Genomic DNA, 21,387 nt, shown 5'->3' on the forward strand with positions numbered 1-21,387 from the left:
GCTTTGATAAGATCATCTCGGGCACAACAGCTCCACCCACCTGCTGTTTGGATCTTCTGTTTGAGAGGGGCAGCCATTCAGAAGTAACCTGGCTTAATTACTGAGCCCAATTTTAGAGCATTGGAAAAAGAGCAGCTCACAATTTAACCACAAGTTTTTCCACTGGAAATCATTCGCACATTAAAAATGTTTTATTAAAATATTTCATAGAAAAATACAATATTTACACAAATATGTAACAGGCACAACTAGTCGACAGCTCACTATTACTGATATGCAAACACCAGGAGACTGGACATTAAACATTTTTCAAAGTGGATTGGCTTCACTGTCTTTACAAAAACAACAGGAAATTCAGTCTCTGTTAAAAAGTGCATTACATAAACGGTTAACCTCCATCAGGCCGTGTTGTGGAAGGAAAGGTTTCAGCAATAGAGAAATCGCACAGGACACTTCTCTGTGATTGTCTTATACTTATTAGGAAAACCCAACCCGACACAAGTGAACTACAGCTTTAAAACACAGAGTGGATAAGTTCTGGCATGGACCTCTAACCCTGAATTTGTTTGCCTGAAAAAATAAAAGTAGTTTCTAGTGTTGGAGGATAAAAGTCCTCAGCCCTCTCAGATATGTAACCTCCCTGAATGAACAGCCATGTCCTCTAGAGTGATCTCTTCCTCTGGGAAGAGCAGAGGAGGCTGAACGATCCCTGAAAATTTTCTGAACCGACATATTTAATTTTAAAAGAAGAAGAAGGAATGTAAACATCACGATGCAGACGTGTCACAGTCAGTAATACAAAGTCCTCGGTAACGGTCTCGGTAGAGGGAGGCCGTGCATCATGTTGTCAGTAATGATAGACTCTGATCTGATTGTTGTCATCCAGGCCCAGCTGGACCAGCCCGCTCTTTGAGGAGGGAGCCTGATAGCGGGTGAACAGCGGTCTGAACGGTGGAGTTAAAGATGGCAGGTACAACCCAAGGTGAACTTAGACTAGAGATATTTGCAAAGTGAAAATTTTAAAAAGGAAGTTATATGAAATAAAGGAGAACTAGAGGATGGACTGTGTGTTAGAGTGATGGAAGGATACATGCTGGTGTCTTTCTTGCGCATTTCCAGCCACCTCTTGTTGCCGTCTATCAGCCCCTGCAGCCTTTGGCCGTCCATCTCAGCTGATCTCGGTGTGGAGTGAAGCGCCCGGCTGTGTTCACTGAGACACACACAGGAGTTACCGTAAGTACACTTAAAACAGCGTTTGTGTGGAATCTGCTACACAGGCTTGATTAAAGGTGTATTGTAGGTTGCAGTACTTCAGAGGAGTGTATGATGAGTAAGCCGTGGAGGGTCTTGTTGTGCTGGAACCGAGCGGGGCAACAGCTGCTCCTGGACAAGAGAACAATGACACAATTTGTACAACTTTGGTTTTTTTTGTTTTTTTTCCCCCAACGAGTGCTGTTGTTGGTGCACCACTAATCCAACAACATACCAGGGAATATCTGGCTCCAGCGGCTGTTGAGGGTGTCCCTGGATGCCCTCAGCTCACTGCTGATGGGCGTGCTGAAGAGTGGGGGGGCTGCAGGGCCGCTCTGAGTCGCCCAGCTCCACGGTGGCTCTGAGGGCCTCTCCAGAGGAGGAGGCGAGGCTAAGGAGCTGGTTCCCAGGTTGTACATCTGAGCAATGACAGGAGCTGATGAGGAGGAGGTAGGAGCTAGAGTGGAGTGAGGATGAGACAGAGGTGGAGGGAAAGCTGCGTAAGGTGTGGTGCTCTCCTGCTGGGTCAGCGAACCCAAGGCACCCAGGACGGTGTTGAGCTGGCCTGAGATCTGCTGCAGTGACTCTGCTAATTCCTGGACTTTGGCTGGAACGGTGGGAATATCACCTGAAGAGAGAGGGAGGAGGAGAGTGTAGATTTGCAGAGGTAAGAGAAAATACAACAGGTGAGTTCTTCAAACTGGTAGGAGCGGCTCTCTGGGGACGCACTAGAGCCAAAATGATTGTCTATTAACAGCTGATTTGTGAAGTTTATATACAGAAACACTGGCTCTGACACACAAATCAAAGGGACACTTATAGTCCCCAATCATAAATCAAAGTATGGTATAGGTTACCTTAGATCTGCTAATTCAGTATACTTTGAAAGGGGCTTTACTCTCAGCCCATAGCTACAGGGGAACATGTTACTTCCATCCATCTTCTTTTGCTTAGCAAGGGCTTGTTTGTTGGATTTAGACTGAAATGTGAAAATCCTGTTCATTGTCTGGCGAGCATGCATTACCTGTCCCATATGGCGGTTCCACGGTGCTGCTGAGGTCTGACTCACTCACATCAAAGGTTACCTTCCTTCCTCCGGCGAGCCGAGACAAATCCTCAAACAGCGGCTACGTGGAAAAAGCACCAGGGCGTTACAGTCATCACGACATTCCATTAAAAGTGTGAATTCCCTTCTGCTACACCTTAAATCTAATCCAGGTTATATTTCCAATCCACTGAGACACATTTCATCCTTGCATATAAAGTGTTGAGTGGCAGAAAGGTACCATGCTGCTAAATGTTCTGCTTATTTTTATAGCTTTTCATCAATTTTACTTGGTCAATATAACCTTCTACACTGATTACACAAGCTCATTCCAAGTGAGACTTTAAACAAGCTCACAGAAGAGCACAAATACATGCTGATGACCTCCTGACCTCTTTGGCTATAGAGTTCTCTAGCTGCAGAAGCTGCTCCTCTTTCCTCCGCAGGAGACTGTTTCCTCTCTGAACCGTCCGCTCCAGCTCCGCCACACTGTTGGCCTCCTGACAAAGGGAGGGGAAATTCCCATCTTGTTTAAAAAAAAAATCCGATTGAGGTTTAACACGTAAGGCTCCCCCTTACCTGCTCAAGGTTTATCATCGTCTCTTCGGTCGCTCTTCCCTGAGCGGGGTGGGCCTGCAGGGCCGCCTGCCTCTTCATCAGCCGGCTGCTCTCTCTCTCCAGGAAGAGTTTGGTCTTCTGGATGGAAGCGCCATGTGAGGAGATGTACCGCCGGAATCTGGACACGTTAGAGGTGTGGGGATGGGAAGTGTTGAAGGTAGACACGCACCAAAAACTCAAATGTTTTGATATTTCTATCATACAAACATTAGAACTAGAAACATGCACGCTTCAAAACAATGAAAGGAAGAGTTTTAATCAGTACAACATCAAGTCACTTAAACTTCTGGTATTGGTCTTGTTAGTTAAGTAGCAGAGGGGGTTGTTACGGTAGTCAGTTTTAGCTGATTTAGTACTGAGGACATAAACAACAAGTGCATAAGAGTGGTAACAATGAAAAAAACCCAAATCTGTAATGTCAGATCCGGGAGGAGCTCTGCTTTCACAGCATCTGTCATCTTATTAGGAGTAGTCTACCTCAAAGGTTTTTCAATTTTTAGGATTCGGCTATTTTTTTAGATTGACAAAATGATAAGAACAAAATGCTGGAAAGTACCAAACCATAAACAAACCCCTAATCCTGAAAATTTATAACTGTTTATTCTGTGATTGGTACTGTGTGTGTGCTCCCCTTACTCATCCATGCTGCTGTTGCTGTCAGGTACAGGGGAAAGAGGCGGCTCCTCCAGGTCATCTACATGTAGTGATGTGTCTCTTCTGTCACTGGAGGGCGGCGGCGTCTTCTCTGCCGCCTTCTTTCTGTCCTGCTCTTGTTCCGCGGACGTGCTCGCCCCTTCACCTCGTTCCAGCTCACTGAGAAAACGACAGCAGACTTTTCACATGGAATCATATTTAAAGCCATTAAAAAAGCTAAACAAATACAAAACAAGACAATTCTACATATGCAAGGCGACAGTCATTCTGTCATTTAATACTGAGGCAAATCTATGAGTACCAATCAGAGCTTTTATTTTGAAAGCTATTAGTGTAGGAAGCCTCTACCTGACTCTGTGGCTGAGGCGGTCACATCTCTCCTGCAGCAATGCCACCTTGGTCTCCAGGTGCTCCTTGTCCTCCCTGGCTCTCCTGCTCTCTTCCCTGGCTCGGTCCAACTCCTCCCTAAGCCTCTCCTCCTTCTCCTTGGCCTCACTCCTCTCCTCCCTGGCTCTGTTGATGAGTTCTCTGGCTTGGGCTGTCTCTTCTCTCATCCTCTCGAGTTCCTCTCTCAGCCGGTCTCTTTCCTGGATCAGCCGAGGTAAGGCCTGACGGAGGAAAAAAGGAAAGTTGGCAGATCGCAAAGCAAGTGAATAAAATCTGTTCATTAGGAGAGAGCATGGCTTCACACCTCTATCTGTCGGTCCACTTCCTGCTCCTCTTGTCCAAGCAGCTTCCTCCTCCTCTTCAGATCTGCTGCCTGATAGGAGACAGAAATTGATTAGTCCATGTGGTTCAGATACCTCTTAACAGAGCACATATTGTTTAAAACGGACCTTGGTCTGCAGCATGGCCTCCTGGCTCTTCAGCTCTTTGGCTCTCAGCTCCAGCTGATCCCCCAAATCCTGCAGCTCTGACTCCTACACAAAGAGATAAGATGACTTCCTTTTAGAAAAGGCTAACCTTTACCCTTCCTTGGCACAGCTTAGCAAATATTATGTAAACCCCACCTCAGAGTTAGCATTCGTGTGTCTGTCCTGACTTACCTTGCGTGAGTGTGCCAGCTCAGTCTTTTGTATCTGTGCATCCAGCTGTAAGCGGAGCTTCTCCAGCTGGACAGCATGTGAGGCCTGCAATCGCTCTCTGTCCTCCTGCAGAGTGGACAGCAAGCGCTCCCTCTGAGCCGTCTCCTAGGACACAGACACAATGACGTGACTGATAGTAAGTATCCTGCTTGTTTACAAAAAAAGCCTTGAGGCAAAAGCTTGTGATACTAGTCCACTGTTTAAAATTAAACACAAACGTGACACCGTGTGAGAAAAGCTATTCTTTACTTTAAAGTCCAAAGCATGTGTGGTGTTGTTTTAACAGCTCAGTCTCTCTTTTCCTAGATTCAGACCTGTTATACGCATTTCCAGATTGTTTTTTTCACAGCCTCTCCTAGAGTAAGTTATTTAGCTCCTCTTAAAGTTCTACCTGACTGAATCTGACCGACTCCTCTTAAACAGAAGATGGAAACAGCAGGTGAGTCAGTCTTCTATGCCTGAGCTGGCCAGATTAAGGAAATCTGCACTTACTAATATCATTTGGAGCCAAGAGTAGAAATAAACTGCCTCTTTAGAGCAGTCTGAAATGCTGATATGCCAATCAGACTGATATTAGCCATTTGCTGACATATCAAAAATGTCATTTATGACATTTATGTACAAAGGAAGGAGAAACATCCTTCAACCATGTTATGAATGTTGATGTTGCATACTTTGTCCACCAGAGGGCACTCTGCAACTTTCCTTTTGGCAAAAAGCTTGGTTGGAAACAGATGTTAGGAGCAGAGTCGTGTCGAGCATAAACAAATCATTCAGTATCTTATTAAGCACTTATAAATAACGATATGTGGAAATCTGGTTATGTTTGGTGAATATCGGCTGAAACAACAGTTTTTTTAATCGGTATCGGTCTTAAAAATATCAGCCAGGCTCTAGTCTGAAGATCATTTCTTACTTGAAAGTTTGGCTATATGTTTATAAGAATCTACAGTACAACTAAATCTGAAACGCTCCCTGACCTCGTCTAGATATTTCTCTCTTATGCTGTTCATCTCTCTCCTGTGGTCGTTCCTCAGCTGCTCCAGCTTCCTCTCGTGATCCCGCTGCACTTCCTCTCGCACTTCCTGGAGCACATCGGTCAGCTGGGCAGCGGTGCAGAAAAGGGGGAAGGAAAATTTTTTAAAAAGAAGTTATAACCCATTCTAATGCTACTAGTGCTTCACGCCCTTTAAGCTCATATTCACAGAGATGATGATTCAATGCTGTATAAAAATGTGTCCTCTAACCTCGCGGTGGTACTCGGCCAGTTGCAGCTCAGGCCGCGGACTCATCATCAGCTCCCTCCTCCTCTCTGTGCTTCTGACCTTTATACACACAAAAAAGTGCAAACACAGACAGATCATTAATCCGTGTTTGTTGTGTTCGTGTACTATCGAAGCAAACCCATGGATCGGTTGGTTTTAATGTTTACATTAGTATATCACACTACCACTGGCCACAAAGATCATTTGGCAGTTTAAACTGAGACCATTTAGATCCTGGCAATGTCTGTCTTTTCTGTCTTTACAAAAACTAAAAAAAACAAAGCTACAACTGTATGGTGACGCAGACACTTTAGGACTTTAGGTCATAGACATAAAATATGTTGGTATGTTAGTACCACTGTGATCAAGAATTCTTGCCCTGAGTGACAAGTCTAACTAGAAATGGAGTTACAAGGACTAGGTCACAACAAAACTGACTTCTGGAGTCCTTTCACTACACAAGACAACAAACATCCAGGTTTAACCTACCAGCATCTAGTGTGAGTCAGTGGTTTGTTTTTCAGTCCAGATTGCTTCATAACAAGGACAATATTTGACTATTTACTGAACCCAACTTTAATCTTGATTTCTCCCATGAAAGCAGCTACAATACATTTGCTTCCTTCAGAACGTGTATGATCACTTTTCTATAAATCGCAATAACAATCTTAATAAATCAAGATAGGAAAAAAACTTTCACCTATCAGGGGCGGATCTAGAGAAAGTTTCGTAGGGTGGCATCAGAGTGGCATGGAAATCAAATGGGATGGCAAAATGTAAGCCTTTTTTGAAACACATATGCAGGTGTTACACTTACTGCATGATTTAAATGCAGTAAGTATACACATGTTTCATATAAATATAGTCTATAACTTAATTATTTTCTGTAGCTCACATAATTAAACTTTTCAGTTACATAACACGTGAATTTTTACTTTATGTACTGTATAGCCTGTATAATAAATAAATACATATAAAAATATAGTTTTTTAATCAGAAGTCTGGATTTAGTGGCCTGTCACTAAAATTTAAAAACTGATGTATACTTTGAAGTCCAAACTTTCAACACAAGCTGAAATAGAGACTCAGCGTGGCTCCAGCTTGTTGCTATGTCAGCTTAATCACATGCCGGTCCTGCAATTCGGAGGTGCAGCACACACAGTGTTAAGAACAGTCACCTTCATTCCACCTTCAAAGTGTTAATGCTATCTTATCTTAATAAACAACACCGTCATATGCAAAACTAGGGTGGCACTAGAGGTGGCAAGAGATCATTTTAGGGTGGCACATGCGACCCCATACCACTCCTCTAGATCCGCCCCTGTCACCTGTCAACCAACAGTTTGAGTTCCCTCACCTATAATAAATTATCTCCCACATGGAGACAAGATTAATCACAATATAAAAGCAAATGTGTACTTTATTTCAGACAGGTATATGACACACAGTTAGTTTAATAGGATTCTATTAAAGGGATACCTTCTCATAACTACATACAGGATGTGGCCTCTATAATTATTAAAGCAGCTATCAAAATATAGCCCCCACAGTAAGAGAACTCTCACCTCATGCATTACATGTCACTTAACATTTTATTTTAAAAGTTCGAGCATTGCTGCTCAGCAGTCCAGGGTCTTCTTTCTCTTACTTGCTTCATAATGTGTCAAATGTTTCAGGATGGTGAAAGGCTAGCATTGTTACTGCAGCATGCTTCATGCTGCAGTAACAGATGCAGTATGCGGTTTAGCATTGTCTTGCTGAAATATGAAAGGCCTTCCCTGAATCTGGATGGGAGCATGTGGTGCTCTAATTCCATTCCATCACAGATGCAGGATTTTGAACTGAGTGCTAGTAATAAGTTGGATGGTCCCCCTCCTCTTTAGTCCAGTGAACACTGTGATTTATCTGACCTAAATATCCCTATAAAGACAAGCTGTCTGAGGATAAAAAAAATCAGCAGCATCAACAGTTACCTCCTGTTTCAGAGAGTCCAGTTTCTCCTTCCTCTCTCTCTGGAGCCTCTTCTTCTCTGTCTCCAGCTCTTCTTCTAACTCCGCCTTCAGTCGCTCGATGTCCCGTGTCTTCTGGGCCTCCAGTCTTTCCCGCGCTGCAGTTTGCTCTTCCTCTAGAGTGACACGTACCTCCTTTAACAGGACTTCACTCTCTTCCCTGCACATGACGCAGATGTTCATGTTAATACAGGGATTGTGTTTTTTCACTTCTTTAGGGGCGACTGTGTGTTAAGCGTTGACCTGAGTTTGTGTTGCTGCTGCTCCCTCTCCCTCTTCGTAGACTCTCTGAGCTCCTCCAACATTCTGTCAGACTCCTCGTTCAGCCTGGTCTCCTCCTCTCTCCTTCTAGACAGGAGGTGCTGCCGTAAAGCCCTGAGGGAGAGGCATGTAAATTCAGAAGCATTTGTGTATGTAGTTACAACAAAAAAAACCTTTGGAAGCAAAGGAGCTTCATCAATTCGCGGATTCACACCTCATGAAATAATAACAATAAAGAGCAGGAAGTAAACAACACAATACAAAAACAAATTTAAAGGTGCTGTCTTTGAGTTTGACCTCCTACCAACCTCAGTCTTTCCTCAGTCTCCCCCCTCAGTTTCTCCTCCTCCTCCTCCTCTTCTCTTTTCAGCTCTTCCCGGAGCAGACGAATCCTCTCTTCTTTTTCCTTAGCTATGCGCTCCTTCTCCTCCTCTATCTCTCGGTCAGCTTTCCTCCTTTCCCTCTCCATCTCCTCTCTTTCCTTCTTACTTCTCTCCTCTCTCTCTAGCCTCTTTCTCTCCTCTTCTTCTTCTTTCTCACTCTCTTTCTTCTCCCCATCTTTCCGGCTTCTCCCTCCCAGCTCTTCTTCCAAAGCCCTCTCTTGTTTTTTTAAGGAGCGTTTAACACCATCAGCTTGGATGCTCAAAAACCGTGCCTGTCGGCCCCTGGAAGTTTCAGGCCTCTCAAATCCCAGAGGTACGCCGAGGCCCTGGGCCGTTTGCCTGGGGGTGACAGCCTGGTCTGAATGCGAGGAGATGGAGGGTGACGGTGAAAGGCTGGACTGGTGAAGGACAAGCCGGTCAACTTTATGCACTGGGGATGTGTCTCTGTCTTTGGCCAGCACATGGCTAAAATAAAAGAATGAGAGCAAAAGAGTTAAAAGGTGTTGTATTTGTTCATCATAATTCTATGAACAGGCAAGAAGGGCATAAGTCTAAAGCTTTCTTTATAAACTGTAAATGTTGTAAAAAGTAGATGTTTCTTTACTAAAAAAAACAAAATAGACCGAGTGCTAAGTGCAACTTCTTAAGAGGATAAAGTCACATAAAATCAACAAAGCAGATATTTTTGAGGACCAATATGTAAACCAAAGGCACCTCTTGCTGCCCTCTCCTCCTTTCCTTTCCCCCTTTTCTCCTTTCTCCTCCTCCTTCTCCTCTGTGTCAGTTTTTTCCAGTGGACTGACAGCATCAGACAGATCGTTGATGTCCAGAGCCTTCTGCGACAGCTGAAAGACAGAGTTTGAAATCTAAAAATCATTTATCAGATGTGTCGCAGCTGCAAATTTTTGCTTCTTTTTTTTTTTTACACTGGAAGAATAAAAAGAGATTTATGCAGTTAAATGAAAGGGAAGCTTTTTGGATTTTGAAATTCTAAAAAGACATTTATTTTCTGAACCCTTTAGACCATTATAACTTGTCCAAGCCTGCCTATCAGTGGAACACCACAAGAAAAAAAGTGTCATTGTCCCCACATAGCCTGTTATTAAAATAAATAAAATGTAACACCTCATAAAGGCTTTTAAGAGGCTTTTAAGATGAAATGAGTCGGGTTTTTAGGTCATGACCATGCCATATTTAAAAGAGTCTTGGGGGATTTTGGGGGGGGTTTGTTTTGGCTTTTTGAGCACAGTAGGTTGAATGGTAAATGAGTTAGGGTGCATACCTTGTTATCTATGGAGGACGACGCCTCCTCAATGTTCTTACTGGCTTCAGAATTCTGCAATAGTACAGACAGTGATCATGTAACGTTCTCGCTGATAACCTATGTCTAAACAACTGAACTGCCCACAAGCAACACTGGACATCCAAGCATGCTGTCTCTACCAAAGCCACAGAAAGACACTAAGGGTGATTCCAAGCTACAGCCTACATGCAAACACAACCAAGGCCAGACTGCAGGCAGGCACACTGCAAAATCATTGTGCAACTAAAGCAAGCACACTCTCCAGGTGAAGGGCAAGGTTGTGGGATATGACAGTTCTGTCTGAACAGAAAACTCAAACCAGCAACTTAAGGTCAGGTCAGCTTAATAAGTCTGCACTGTCAATGGGAAAATGCTCCAATCCAATCCTCAGGGGCTCAGATAGATTGACCTTTTGCCCGATTTATCATTCAGTGTGTGAATGAAGACTTCCAGGCAGGAAGTCGCAGGGCAAGTAGCAGCCCCTAAGGCAGTGGAGTTGGAGCCTGAGAGCTACTACATGCACCTGCTTGCAAAAATCAAGCAAGACTAAGACTGAGAGGCAACACAGAGGCACAACATTGGACCCTACCTCTGCAGGAAGGGAAGAATTTTTTGTCACATTTTTCATCTTCCGATCATTACTGGCTGGTTGGTCATAAGCTCCTTCCTCTTTAAACCTCTCTATAACCTCCTCCTCCTCCTCCTCCTCCTTGCTGTCTAATGCTCTCTGGCCAACTGAGTCCTCCTCTAGCTCCACTCCCCCCCTCTCTGTGTCTTCTCCTTCGCTCTGTACACATCTTTCCAACACCTCATCACTCTCTGTCAGTTTCCTCCGGCTTAGAGAGCACCTCTCCAAAACCTTATCGCTCTCCTCCTCCTGCCCTCCTTTGCTACTGGTCTCGACCTCCTCTTCCTTTCTCTCACTGTGCCCTCCGTCACTTACAGTTCTCTCAAGCTCATCCCTCTCTTTGTCAGTTCTGTCCTCCTCCCGACTTTCTCCACCTTGATCACTTTTGGAGGACTTCTTCACGACTTCACTGCTACTATCCTCACATTCCTCTTCTTCTATTTTTTGCTGCTCTTCTTTCCTCTCTATGTCTTCATCTTTGTTCTCGTCCTTATCTTCACAGCACTCTTCCTCTAGCTCATTATTTTCATCTTCCCCTTTCTTGTTCTCTCCAGCCGCTTTCCTTTGAGCATCCTCTATCTCTTTCCCCTCCTCTTGGCTTTTTCCATCTTCCTGTCTACCTTCCACATCTCCTTTTGTCTCTTTTGCTCCTTTTTCATCTTTGTCTAATGTGCTACCCTGCTGCTCTTCTTCCTCTGCCTCATTTAACTCCTCTGCTACCTCCTCTTCTGAGTGCTCAGCAGAGTGTTCAGGATCAGGAGTGACAGCATCAGCCCCTTCCTCACTGACATGATTTCCACTGCCTGTCTGTGGAGAGAGGTGGCTGTGGCGACCCTTCAGAGAATCCTGGGTGGAAGACAATGGGAAGAATGGTCCATCCATCCCACACCTTGTTAGGCAGTCAGCACATAAAAATAAATCCACCAAACAAGAACATGCATGTCTGCACAAACAAAAGACACAAACATTGTGGTTCTGGGACTCACATTTAAACACAAGCACAAACACGGGGGATAGTTCGAGCAGGTGTGTTTTATGACTGTGATTTCCTTGTTTCAGCACTGAATCAGTACACCTTTACGCTGACAAATCAACAGGGAATTCTGTTATTCTCCCCCAAAACACACCAAATTTATGACTTTGGGTGCAAGCCTTGATTTGGTGAAAAAAAAAAGTCTAAATAAGTTTACTACAGGTAAAGAAGCTAGTGATACAACTGCATTTACAGTTTTTCTCCTTATTTATCCCTTCAGCATTTAAATCAGTCATGCAGCATAATTCACTAAGGTGCATATAAAAGAAGCAAAGGTGCCTTAAACCGGCATTCCTTATAAATAAATCAGCAGGAGGCGACTCCTCCAGTCATGAAAAGAAATCTAGTTATAGAGACATCTAAGAGAAAATGACCCTTCAGCTCCCTGTGACTTCTGCAAACACTTTCTTAATGAGCTAATAGACTTAATTACTAGTTTAGTCTTACTCAATCCAACATAATGTTCACTTTGTCCCCATTAGAGTCAAGAAAGACGATAGAGCAGGGTATGGGCACACAGTGTCCCTCAGCTTCTCAGTCAGACTCAGAACTCGAGTCCAGTATGAAGACAGAGGCATCACAGCTGGACATTTGGCTAACACAGTGGGTTATGTAATTATTACTGGGTCCATTTTAACCTCACATGGCAACAATAGTTGTTGCTAGGGAAATGCTGCACAAGAGCACGGAGCACATAGCAGAAATGAGACAATTTTCTCAACTTGTGTTAATTTATTTGGCATGTGAGGAAAAACTGGTTTTATTTGAAAGGAAACTCAACCTCCTGAAACATCCAGCTAAACTAGAAGGAGTCTGACTTCATGAAGCCAAGCGTGGCTTTATAAACTTGTTTTTTCACATAAGCATCAAATCTTAAATGAAATCCTCAAATTTTGTATTTTTTTCAGAACCACAGAGCACATCACTGTTCTACTAGACTACTTTTGCTAGCCGAACATTTTACAGAATATTCGTTTAGCTCAGTTGGATGAGCAGGCGACCATATGCTGTACGGCTGAGAGCCGACAGCCTGGGTTCAAGTCCGAAACGTGGCCCTCCTGTCAGTCTTCACTTTACCTATCCAATAAAGCCATAAAAAAAGAAACTGTTGCACTATCCTTAGGGAAAGGCTACAAAGTATCTGTCACTGTCCAAAAACTTATGGACCCTTCTCTAACCTCTCCTTGGTCTACTCTTCCACATTTGCTTAGGGCATAAAAACTACACACATATTAGGTCTGTCAGACTTCAAGCAACAAAGATGTGCCCGCGTTCTCAACTTTGAAAGCCATCTGTGCTCCTTTTGGTGATTGTGTTTTTCAATATAGAAATAAAGTGTGTCACAAATTTGTGCATCATTAGTAAGTAAATTGCATTTTATCCCTCAACACTTTTTTAAAATTTAATTTGGCCCGATTAACAAACCTGGCCGTGTCTGTATTATATATACATTTCAGAAAAAAAACTATTTATATGACTTATTAAATTACATGATATAAATACAACTGCTCAGTGGTGATGGTAAGGAATTATACTGTGAATGATATACTTAAATAAATAAATTCATGAATGAGTTTTGATGGCGATGGCCCATGCTCTTGCTGTTTAGAGAGCAAAGCAGTAACAGTGGCAGTAGGAGGACAGAAGGACAAAGAGGAAGACACAGTAACAGCCGTGCCCGTAGGACAGATCCCAGCAGCACAGCAGCTGCAGGGACACACATGGGTCACAGTGCAAAGGTGAAAGGTTTAAAGGTCAAAGAGACACAAGAGAAGCAGAAACATATGGTTTAGAGACCACAGTTAGACAAGACAACAAGAAAAGTCCCTTCTTGTAATCATAAAAACACTTATAATAATATAGCACCAATACCCATTAATAACACTTCTAGTTAAACAGGCACTGAAAATACAGCAGTGTTTGTGTATTTTCTAAATCTCTCACTCTGCAGTTTTACCAGAGGAAAGGTACCCGAGACCCCCATTCTTCACAAACATATTCTGATCTTTGTACAAAATCTCTGGTTTAAAAAACAGAAACACAACAATCATTATAATACCTCGAATGTGCCGCACATTAAACAACACACCACAGCCGTTCAAAGACACACACACAGGTGAAGAGGGCAGAAGTGGCAGAGAGGTTTTACTTGTTGAGAGCGAGAAAGAGAGAAATGATGCGTGGACACTGTTGTGTGCTTTTACTTGTTGTGACTGCGGTTCAGGGCTGTGGTCACCAGACAGGCCCAAATCCTGCAACTCGGGCTCCGTCCTCTCCTCAGCTGGTGCTGCGCCAGTGGCATCACTTTCCTGCAGTAAACATTTACACAGGAAACTTTAACACTGACACTGATAAACCATTAATTAGGAAACATAATTATACTTTCTATAAATGAGAAGGTGCATAATGGTCAATGCAGTTATTTGTGCCTAAATTATAACTCAGAGTAGTAAAAAGCTAGTAATCCTGTCTACCTCATACTTTAGGCTTCCTCCGAGGGCATCCAGATCCAGGTGGAGATTCTTCAATAGTCTGTCTGAATCATGAGGACTTGGCTGGAAAGAACAGTCGCTGGTTACAGAAGGACGTGAAGTGTATTTCCTGGGAGCTACAGGAAGCTAAACCAACCTCGTTTTCTGAGATTTTGTCATCATCACTGTCAAAATCGGGCAAAGTAAATGACACTCTCTCTTCCTGTCGGATGCCGAGTATTCTGGTTGCTCCACTGGTTCGAGGAGCCTGAAAAAGAATGAATGGAAGGAAGAGATTCAGATGGGATAAAAAGGGAGAAGCACAACATTTCATCCATAACGTAGCATGATGGCTCTTTTACCTGTAGGGGTTTCTTGAGGGGTTCCAACCCCCCAGAGCTGCCGAGAGACCCCCGCAGAGCAGTGGCAGATCCAGAGAGAGCGCTTTGGCTGGGGGCATCTAGACCTCGCAGGGGAGCCAGGCTGGTAAGCGAAGATTGCAGAGGTCCCAGAGACGAACTGAGGGCCTGTAGGAGAAGAGACGCAGTCGGTGATGTGAGCTCTCGCTTTTCAACAAATCCTTTTTTAGGAATGCATCGTGTTCTCTGACATGGAAGTCTAGTTTTAATATTGCAGTAGAAAGAAAATGTATTTGGGCTCTTTAGATGTTTATATTTTAATAACGTAATACCACTAATTAGACATTTCCACAACTCCTTCTGCAGCAGTCCAAAATTCCAGCCTGTGACATAAAGAACTCTCTCAGTCACAGGGAGAACACAGAGTTCTGCAGCAGATGGCCCGGACCCCAAGAGAGCCCCGATTACAACACCGAGTCAGTGGGGATTATGCAGAAGCAGATGCAGAAGACACTGAGGCAGCATAACACTATATAAAAACACTGATAAAGTGTCCACAATGTTAGAAACTGATTTTGCAAAGTGTGCATAAAAGGACCTTGGCGGGCTAAATCTGAGCATTTTAAGGGCTAATTGAAAAAAACAACAACAACAACACTGACAACACGACGGTGGAGCAGTGGTTAATCTCACAGCAAGAAGGTGTTGGGTTCAAATCCACCATCTGGCCGGGGCCTTTGTCTGTAGGTTAGTTTAGTTGATGATTCTAAGCTGCCCACAGGTGTGAATGTGAGCATGAATGGTTGTCTGTCTCTCTTTGTCAGCCCTGTGACAAACTTGCAACCTTTCCAGGGTGTAGCCCACCTCTTGCCCTATAGCAGAAGAGATTGGCTCCAGCATGGTTAAGTGAAAGAAGCTGGATGGACGGAGGTTGGAGTTGTGAATTTCAAACTTTAAGAATCAACAGGCTAACCCTTATGAGCTCAGAAAACCTCCTAATAACCCAGTAACAAACAGTAGTTTGTTGTTCGGCTACAGTTTTAGTAGTGAAAATACGAACACACACATATACATACACGTTTGTCCCTATAACCACTTAATCAATCTATACACATCTTATTTGCAGTCCACTTATACTCTGATGCAATGTTGCTCGATAAGTAAACATAAAATTTTTGTCTAAAACAAGAAGGAAGAAAATAAATCAATAAAACCACTCACCCCATGAGTTTTGAGTGGTTCCTTCTTCTTCTTCTCTTTCTTCTCCTTCTTTTCTTTCTTCTTTTTCTTGTCTTTCTTGGCTCCTGCACCCCCAGCTGTGGCTGTGAGCTGAGCTCGCTCACGCTCCTGGGCCACCAGGCGTCGGTAGTGCTCGTCACAGGGGTGATCCCAGGTGGACTGACCCGTGGAGAAGTTGAAGTAGTAGATGTCCCCTGTCACGTCCTGGCTGTGGGTAAGGAGAAAGGAAACGGGAGTCATTCACTGTTCTATTCAGTCTTGAGTCACCCCACATTTCTTTATAATTTTACTTTGAAGGTATCAGACATTCTTGAAATTATTTAAAATGGCCTTGTGCAACAACACCATTAACACTTACCAAACTGAAGGGATGAACCAGTGTGGACAACTAAAGCAAACCTGTTGTAGGAGGACAAGCTGGTGGTGCTGGATGGATCATATAACCCCACCTCCTACATTTTTATGTCCATTAAGCATTACAAATGATTATTATGCTATAACTGTCTTAATAATTATTTAGGTTTAGTTAATACATTCAGTTAAAAACCATAGAATCCATTCTTACAGTTAACACCACTCATTGAGGACATCATAATGAAGCTAAATTATATAAAACACATGAGCCAAGAATTAGAAGGATGGCTATGTTAATCTATTACGTTAATCTATCATCTATCTACAAGTAATAATAACTGCTTTGTAAGCCATGTGTTGCTGGGTTAGAGGCATTATTTTGTCAATAGCTCTGACGTCTCCCTGGAGAATTTGATAAGAGATGGTTGCTACACACTTTGGCATTCAGTTGTCAACAACAGACCCTCACTTGTAATTAGCTGGAAATTACACTGTAATCCACACCTTGAAAACACTTTGTAAAACACCTGAATTTGCCAGAGCATACGTGAAAGGGGACTTATACAGAGGCGGAGCCAGACATTTGAAACACCCGGGGCTTAGCCCAAAAGGGTAGTATGCATGTGGGATATATATTTTTGTGTGTGACTGAAATGACTGAAAGATTAATAGGCTCTGTTTTGAGTTTTGTTCAAAAAAGAATGACTTCATATAGGGAAAAATATATATCACATATGCAGGACACCTTGAACTAGGTTTTTAATTAAGCAGCAAGGCAGAACAAAGTCGGGGCTGTATCAAGACATGAGGACTAAACCCCAATTCAACCAGACCCAGAACTGATCCGGAATTAAAACAGGACTACAACAGTTCAAAATCAGGACTACTGAGGACTTAACCAAGACAGAACCAGAATCAGAACTAGATGATAGTAGCACTAAAAATCATCATAGACCTGCACTACGATTATTTTTTAATTCTACCAAAGCACACTATTTAGATTCAGAAAAGTTTATATAATTATTTAGCCTTGTTGTGCAAACAAGTCTGCATAACGTAATAAATATAGAATTTGAAAAATAACAAACCTAAAAAGAAACACTAGGTACGAGATACATGAGTACCTATGATACGGTGATACTTTTGGTAAACAACCATTTGACTAACATGTGTGTCTCACCTGCTCTTGTTCCACCTCTGTTCTGTCCTCATTCTCTCTCCCCCTCTCTGTTCCTCTCTCTCCCTCTTTGTGCTGACAATCATCAAATATACAGTTGAAACCAGATATTTACACACTCTTCAGATCAAAACACAAACACTTTAATTGTAACATCAAATCAGACTAAATGTTTATTTTTTTAGATTGCTAAATATAAAAAATATATTTGTTAACTTTAAGAGTAAAGAGAGAAACTATCTGTATTTCTTAATTGCAAATGGCACCAAATTGTATTCAAAATTGAGCCACACTTATGGAGCTCCACAATTCTTTTCCTGGTGTTTTGGTTGACATCTCTTGATTTTCCCATTTCAAAGAAACAGGCTCTGTGTTTTGCCTTATATGCATCCACAGGTGTGCCACCAATTTACTCACATGGACTCTACTAACCTATCAGAAGCTTCTTCAGCTCAGAATGGAATCATCTGGAGTTTCTTATTAATTAACAATAAACTTAGTGTATATGTGCTCCTAAATTTGATGAAAGTGATAAAAAATAGACAGCTAACTCTGTCTCTCTTTATTCTGACATTTAACTAATTCAAAAGATATTTCAATATTTATTTATCCAAAACAAAACAAGTTTACTCTAAATTGATGTTGTACAGTAAAAAAATGTTCTTGTGTTTTCCATAAAGTGTATGTAAATATCTGGTTTCAACTGTGAATATACTGCTGTGTATTGAAGTTCCTCTTGTTTTGCATAGAAATATACTGAACAACATACAAAGCATAATATATAAAATACTACCAGAGTTTTTTCTTTGAAAGAAGCCCCTTATGTCCATTCTTGTATATCAGTGCATTACTGAAACCGATTTATTTAGCCGTGGAGGGTAACAACTGAAAATATGAAATAAACATACATGTAAGCTAAGAGTCTCTAAAGAAACAGCATTGTTGTTGTTCGGCTTTTCATTTCACCATTTGTTGATTCACTCGAAGAGCAAGTAACGTAATATGGGCCAAGTGATCAGTTTGATATCAATCTTTCGTGATACACCGTCATATTTACATTATTTGTACAGTACGAATGATTTGCTTTGGTACCTGATCGAACTTCAGTTCTCCTCTGTCTGCCTGGCTCCGTTTTAGTGTCTGAGCTCGGATCATACCAATATTAGGGGGGATTTACGCACAGTCGTAAATTCCCACAGTGTGCACTATGTGCTTCGAATATTGTGTGTAGTTTTTGTTTTATGCAGTTGTCAGCCAGGCATCTAACTATGAAAAAATTACACCCCAAAAGACTTCTGACAAAACAACCCGGGCTTAAGCCCAGTAAGCCGCCCCCCGCCACTGGACTTATATCTCTGGTGCTTGAGGTCCACTCCCTGGGTGCTTTCCCATTACTTACCAAGGCTTCCACTCAGGAGGCAAAGGGGCGACGATGCCCTCCCTCGCCAGCCACAGAAGCTCGGGCTCATTGTCGGGGTCAATGCCAATCTCTCTTGCATACTCTTGGATCTCTGATCAGAAGAAAAGAAGAAGAGCTGAATGCAAAGTATACACCATCATGTAGCATAGTTTTGGAAATCTCCAGAATTTAAGCCATAAAGCACTGCAGTTCTGCATGAGCTCTGTTTATGGAACCTGAATGCAACATGTTCCGGACTAATATTAGTTCAGCGTTTAGGTGTGAATAAACACAAGTAAGCCACAGTGCAGTTTAAATCTCATCAACTGTGCTGTTCAATGATGCTGGGGTACCTTGTTCAGAGGGTATATAATTCTCATCGTATTCCTCTTCGAGGATCAGCTGGTCTCCTACGAGAGCAGCTGCAGTCATGGTTACTGCAGAGACAAAACATAATTCACGCACATATTATAAAACAATGGCGACGCCGTTTGCATCAACATCTCTTTTGAAAACGGCAGGTTTTGCGTTGTCGTTTAGCTAAAGGGGTAAAATTTACACATTAGCTAACTTTTGTCGCATATTTGTTGTATACTGACTAACAATGTTTAGCATGGGGAAAAGGGCTTCTGGGCTAAAGCCACAGTCAGCATACAATCAACATATAATCCTTGCTGAGGACAGCAATTAGGGTCGGGGAGTAAAAGGAGCGAAATAAATCTAATTAATCTAACGTTAGCATCTCAGCTAATTTCCACGTTAGCGTAACGTTAGCTCAGGAAGCTAAGTAGTTGGAAAGCAGATTAGAGCCGAGCCGTTTACCTTCCCAACTTTAAATTAACCTCTGTGGAAGCAACGCTTAGCAGTCAGTTCTTTGAAGGCGGCATTGTGCACAAAGACAGGGGAAAGATGCGAAAGTTACACTCCTAACAACATCTCCAAGGACGCTTCCTTCGTTTCCTGTTGGAGACGTTTGAATCTGACTGGCTGAGCCACTCGAGGCGTTCACATGTACTCGGAAACTCAGCAATTGTCCAGTTTATGTGTATTACAGTACATGGTGAAATTAGACTTTAACAGAGGTGTTAACGGTGAGCATACTGTCATTTATTTTAGTTTACGCATATAGACTCAAAATAAAAATAAAATGTCTGAAATATATGAATAAAATCTGTTCATATGATACGACAACGTTAATATGAAAGGTATGGTTTGCAAAATGGTTTTGAGACTTGCTATGATGTATCTCTTGGAGACTGGTACTGGCAAAAACACAGGAGTCCAAGCTATAGGTGATAGAGTTGAGGATACTCAGTGACCATAATGGATCAGATCCGAAATGAGTATGTCAGAGGGACGACTCAGGTTGAGCATTTTGGAAAAATAGTTACAGAACCAAAGCTATGAAGGTTTTGATATGTGCAGAGGAATGACAGTGGATTTATTAGAGTTTTCTTTTTTTTTTCTGCCTGTCCCATTTGGTTCTTTAGCCATCAGAATTGTTGTCTGAAGACCAACAAGGATACCCAATGGATTTACTTTGCCAAATGGATCATCGTGGCATTGCCGTATTGGTCCATTTGGTCGATCTTTGTTTTTATTATTTATCATATTTTATTTTCAGATGTTACAGACGGGACAGACATGAGTGAGGGATAGGAAAGGGAGAAAGAAAGAGGAAGGAAAGGAAAAACAGAAGGGGAGAGGGACAGTGAGAAAGGGGGGGAGAAAAAAAATAAAAATCTCCTGGATCACCTGTTGAGAGAAGAATAGAAAACAAGCAAAAAAGACAAAAAAACAAAACAAAGCAACATACTAAACACAACACCATCGCATTAATCTAGCTAAGTGTAAACAGCAGTAAATACTAAATATTCAATGTTGTTGTGCGTGCTGTTGTGCGAAGTAGCAGCCAAGAAAGGTGTAATTTGGGTCTACGAGCAGTGAACACCCGTGTGCATACCTGTGTGGATCAGCATGCTTGTATTCCAAAGGTTTCTCCATGTAACGATCTGCTAGGGAGTGTGGGGGGGCCACAGCCCCGTCCTCCAGGGTGTGAAGCAGGTATGGAGGAGATCAAAACTCCAGACATCCAGAGGCCCCCAGAACACAAGAGACCATGGAAGACCAACAGATTTATTAGAGTTTTCAGGCAGAGGAAAAAGAGGAAGGCCACAGAGATGATTGACGGGTGTAGACAAAGAGGACACAGCGAGAGGATTGATACAAAAAGGAAGAATGGAGGGATAGAGTGAGAAAGAGGCAGATGAACCACTGTGGTGACCACTAAAGGGACCAGCCAAAAGAAGGAGAAGAAGACGAAGAAGCAGATTCTGTACTATGTATGTGCAATATTTTGCAGTGCACCTGAAAGCACCAATAGTTCTACAGCTTCAACCTGCCCTTACTTTATTTTCCAAGGGTTTGGGGTGTAGGTGTGTGTTGGAGGGAACAAACCTTTAAAGGGGCTCCAAGCTGAAACTTCCTAGCTCTACATTTTATTAGTAATTCTTACACCGGGATGACTACCACATCCATCCTCCTCTCGCTCATTCCTCTTGTGTATTGTAGGAGTAAACTAGGACTGAAATAGCTATGTTATCCAGTTATGTGATATTACCTTTGAAGAGAAATATCTTTATGTAATATGGAATTTTCTACCATATCTGTGGTGAAGTTTAAAAATCTATTCTAAATCCCCCAGTTCCCTTTTTTAACATGTCCCTTTTTAGGTCGAAGGTCACAAGGCAGCAGTTGGATCTGTTGTTGGCTCTCACACACTGGATGTGAAACCCTTTCTCTGTTTTGGAAATCACATGGAAATAACAAAACTACTCTCCCCCTGCTAATGAA

The 21,387-nt window shown here is 42.4% G+C and overlaps 1 protein-coding gene across 3 annotated transcripts; it reads right to left on the minus strand.

The window, feature by feature from the left end:
* Positions 1 to 168: 168 nt before the first annotated feature.
* On the minus strand, positions 169 to 19,504 carry cep164 (centrosomal protein 164). Of its 3 annotated transcripts, XM_080889576.1 has the most exons (28): positions 19,357 to 19,504; positions 18,888 to 18,971; positions 18,535 to 18,646; positions 15,587 to 15,812; positions 14,369 to 14,533; positions 14,164 to 14,274; positions 14,010 to 14,090; positions 13,740 to 13,844; positions 10,464 to 11,348; positions 9,854 to 9,907; positions 9,286 to 9,416; positions 8,497 to 9,036; positions 8,171 to 8,302; positions 7,892 to 8,087; positions 5,901 to 5,978; positions 5,634 to 5,756; positions 4,615 to 4,758; positions 4,405 to 4,488; positions 4,260 to 4,328; positions 3,917 to 4,176; positions 3,551 to 3,727; positions 2,876 to 3,032; positions 2,689 to 2,796; positions 2,276 to 2,378; positions 1,487 to 1,879; positions 1,311 to 1,383; positions 1,091 to 1,210; positions 169 to 944 (listed from the first exon to the last, which is right to left on the minus strand). In XM_080889576.1, the coding sequence occupies exons 2-28, from the start codon at positions 18,964 to 18,966 to the stop codon at positions 848 to 850; spliced, it is 4,803 nt and encodes a 1,600-aa protein (XP_080745702.1). In that variant the 5' UTR covers positions 18,967 to 18,971; positions 19,357 to 19,504; the 3' UTR covers positions 169 to 847. The 3 variants fall into 3 exon arrangements, with proteins under 3 accessions (XP_080745702.1, XP_080745703.1, XP_080745704.1); XM_080889577.1 differs by lacking the exon at positions 10,464 to 11,348; XM_080889578.1 differs by lacking the exons at positions 9,854 to 9,907; positions 10,464 to 11,348.
* Between the last annotated feature and the right edge of the window lie 1,883 nt (positions 19,505 to 21,387).

Source organism: Rhamphochromis sp. 'chilingali' (genome assembly GCF_963969265.1).
Source record: "Rhamphochromis sp. 'chilingali' genome assembly, chromosome: 8".
Classification (NCBI taxonomy): Eukaryota; Metazoa; Chordata; class Actinopteri; order Cichliformes; family Cichlidae; genus Rhamphochromis; species Rhamphochromis sp. 'chilingali'.

Coding starts and splice junctions, on each gene's coding strand:
- cep164 (XM_080889576.1), bottom strand. CDS start 18,966: ATGACTGCAGCTGCTCTCGTAGGAGACCAGCTGATCCTCGAAGAGGAA. Junction 5,757..5,900: donor TGGCCGAGTACCACCGCGAG/GTTAGAGGACAC, acceptor ACCGCTGCCCAG/CTGACCGATGTGCTCCAGGA. Junction 4,177..4,259: donor AAGTGGACCGACAGATAGAG/GTGTGAAGCCAT, acceptor TTCCTCCGTCAG/GCCTTACCTCGGCTGATCCA.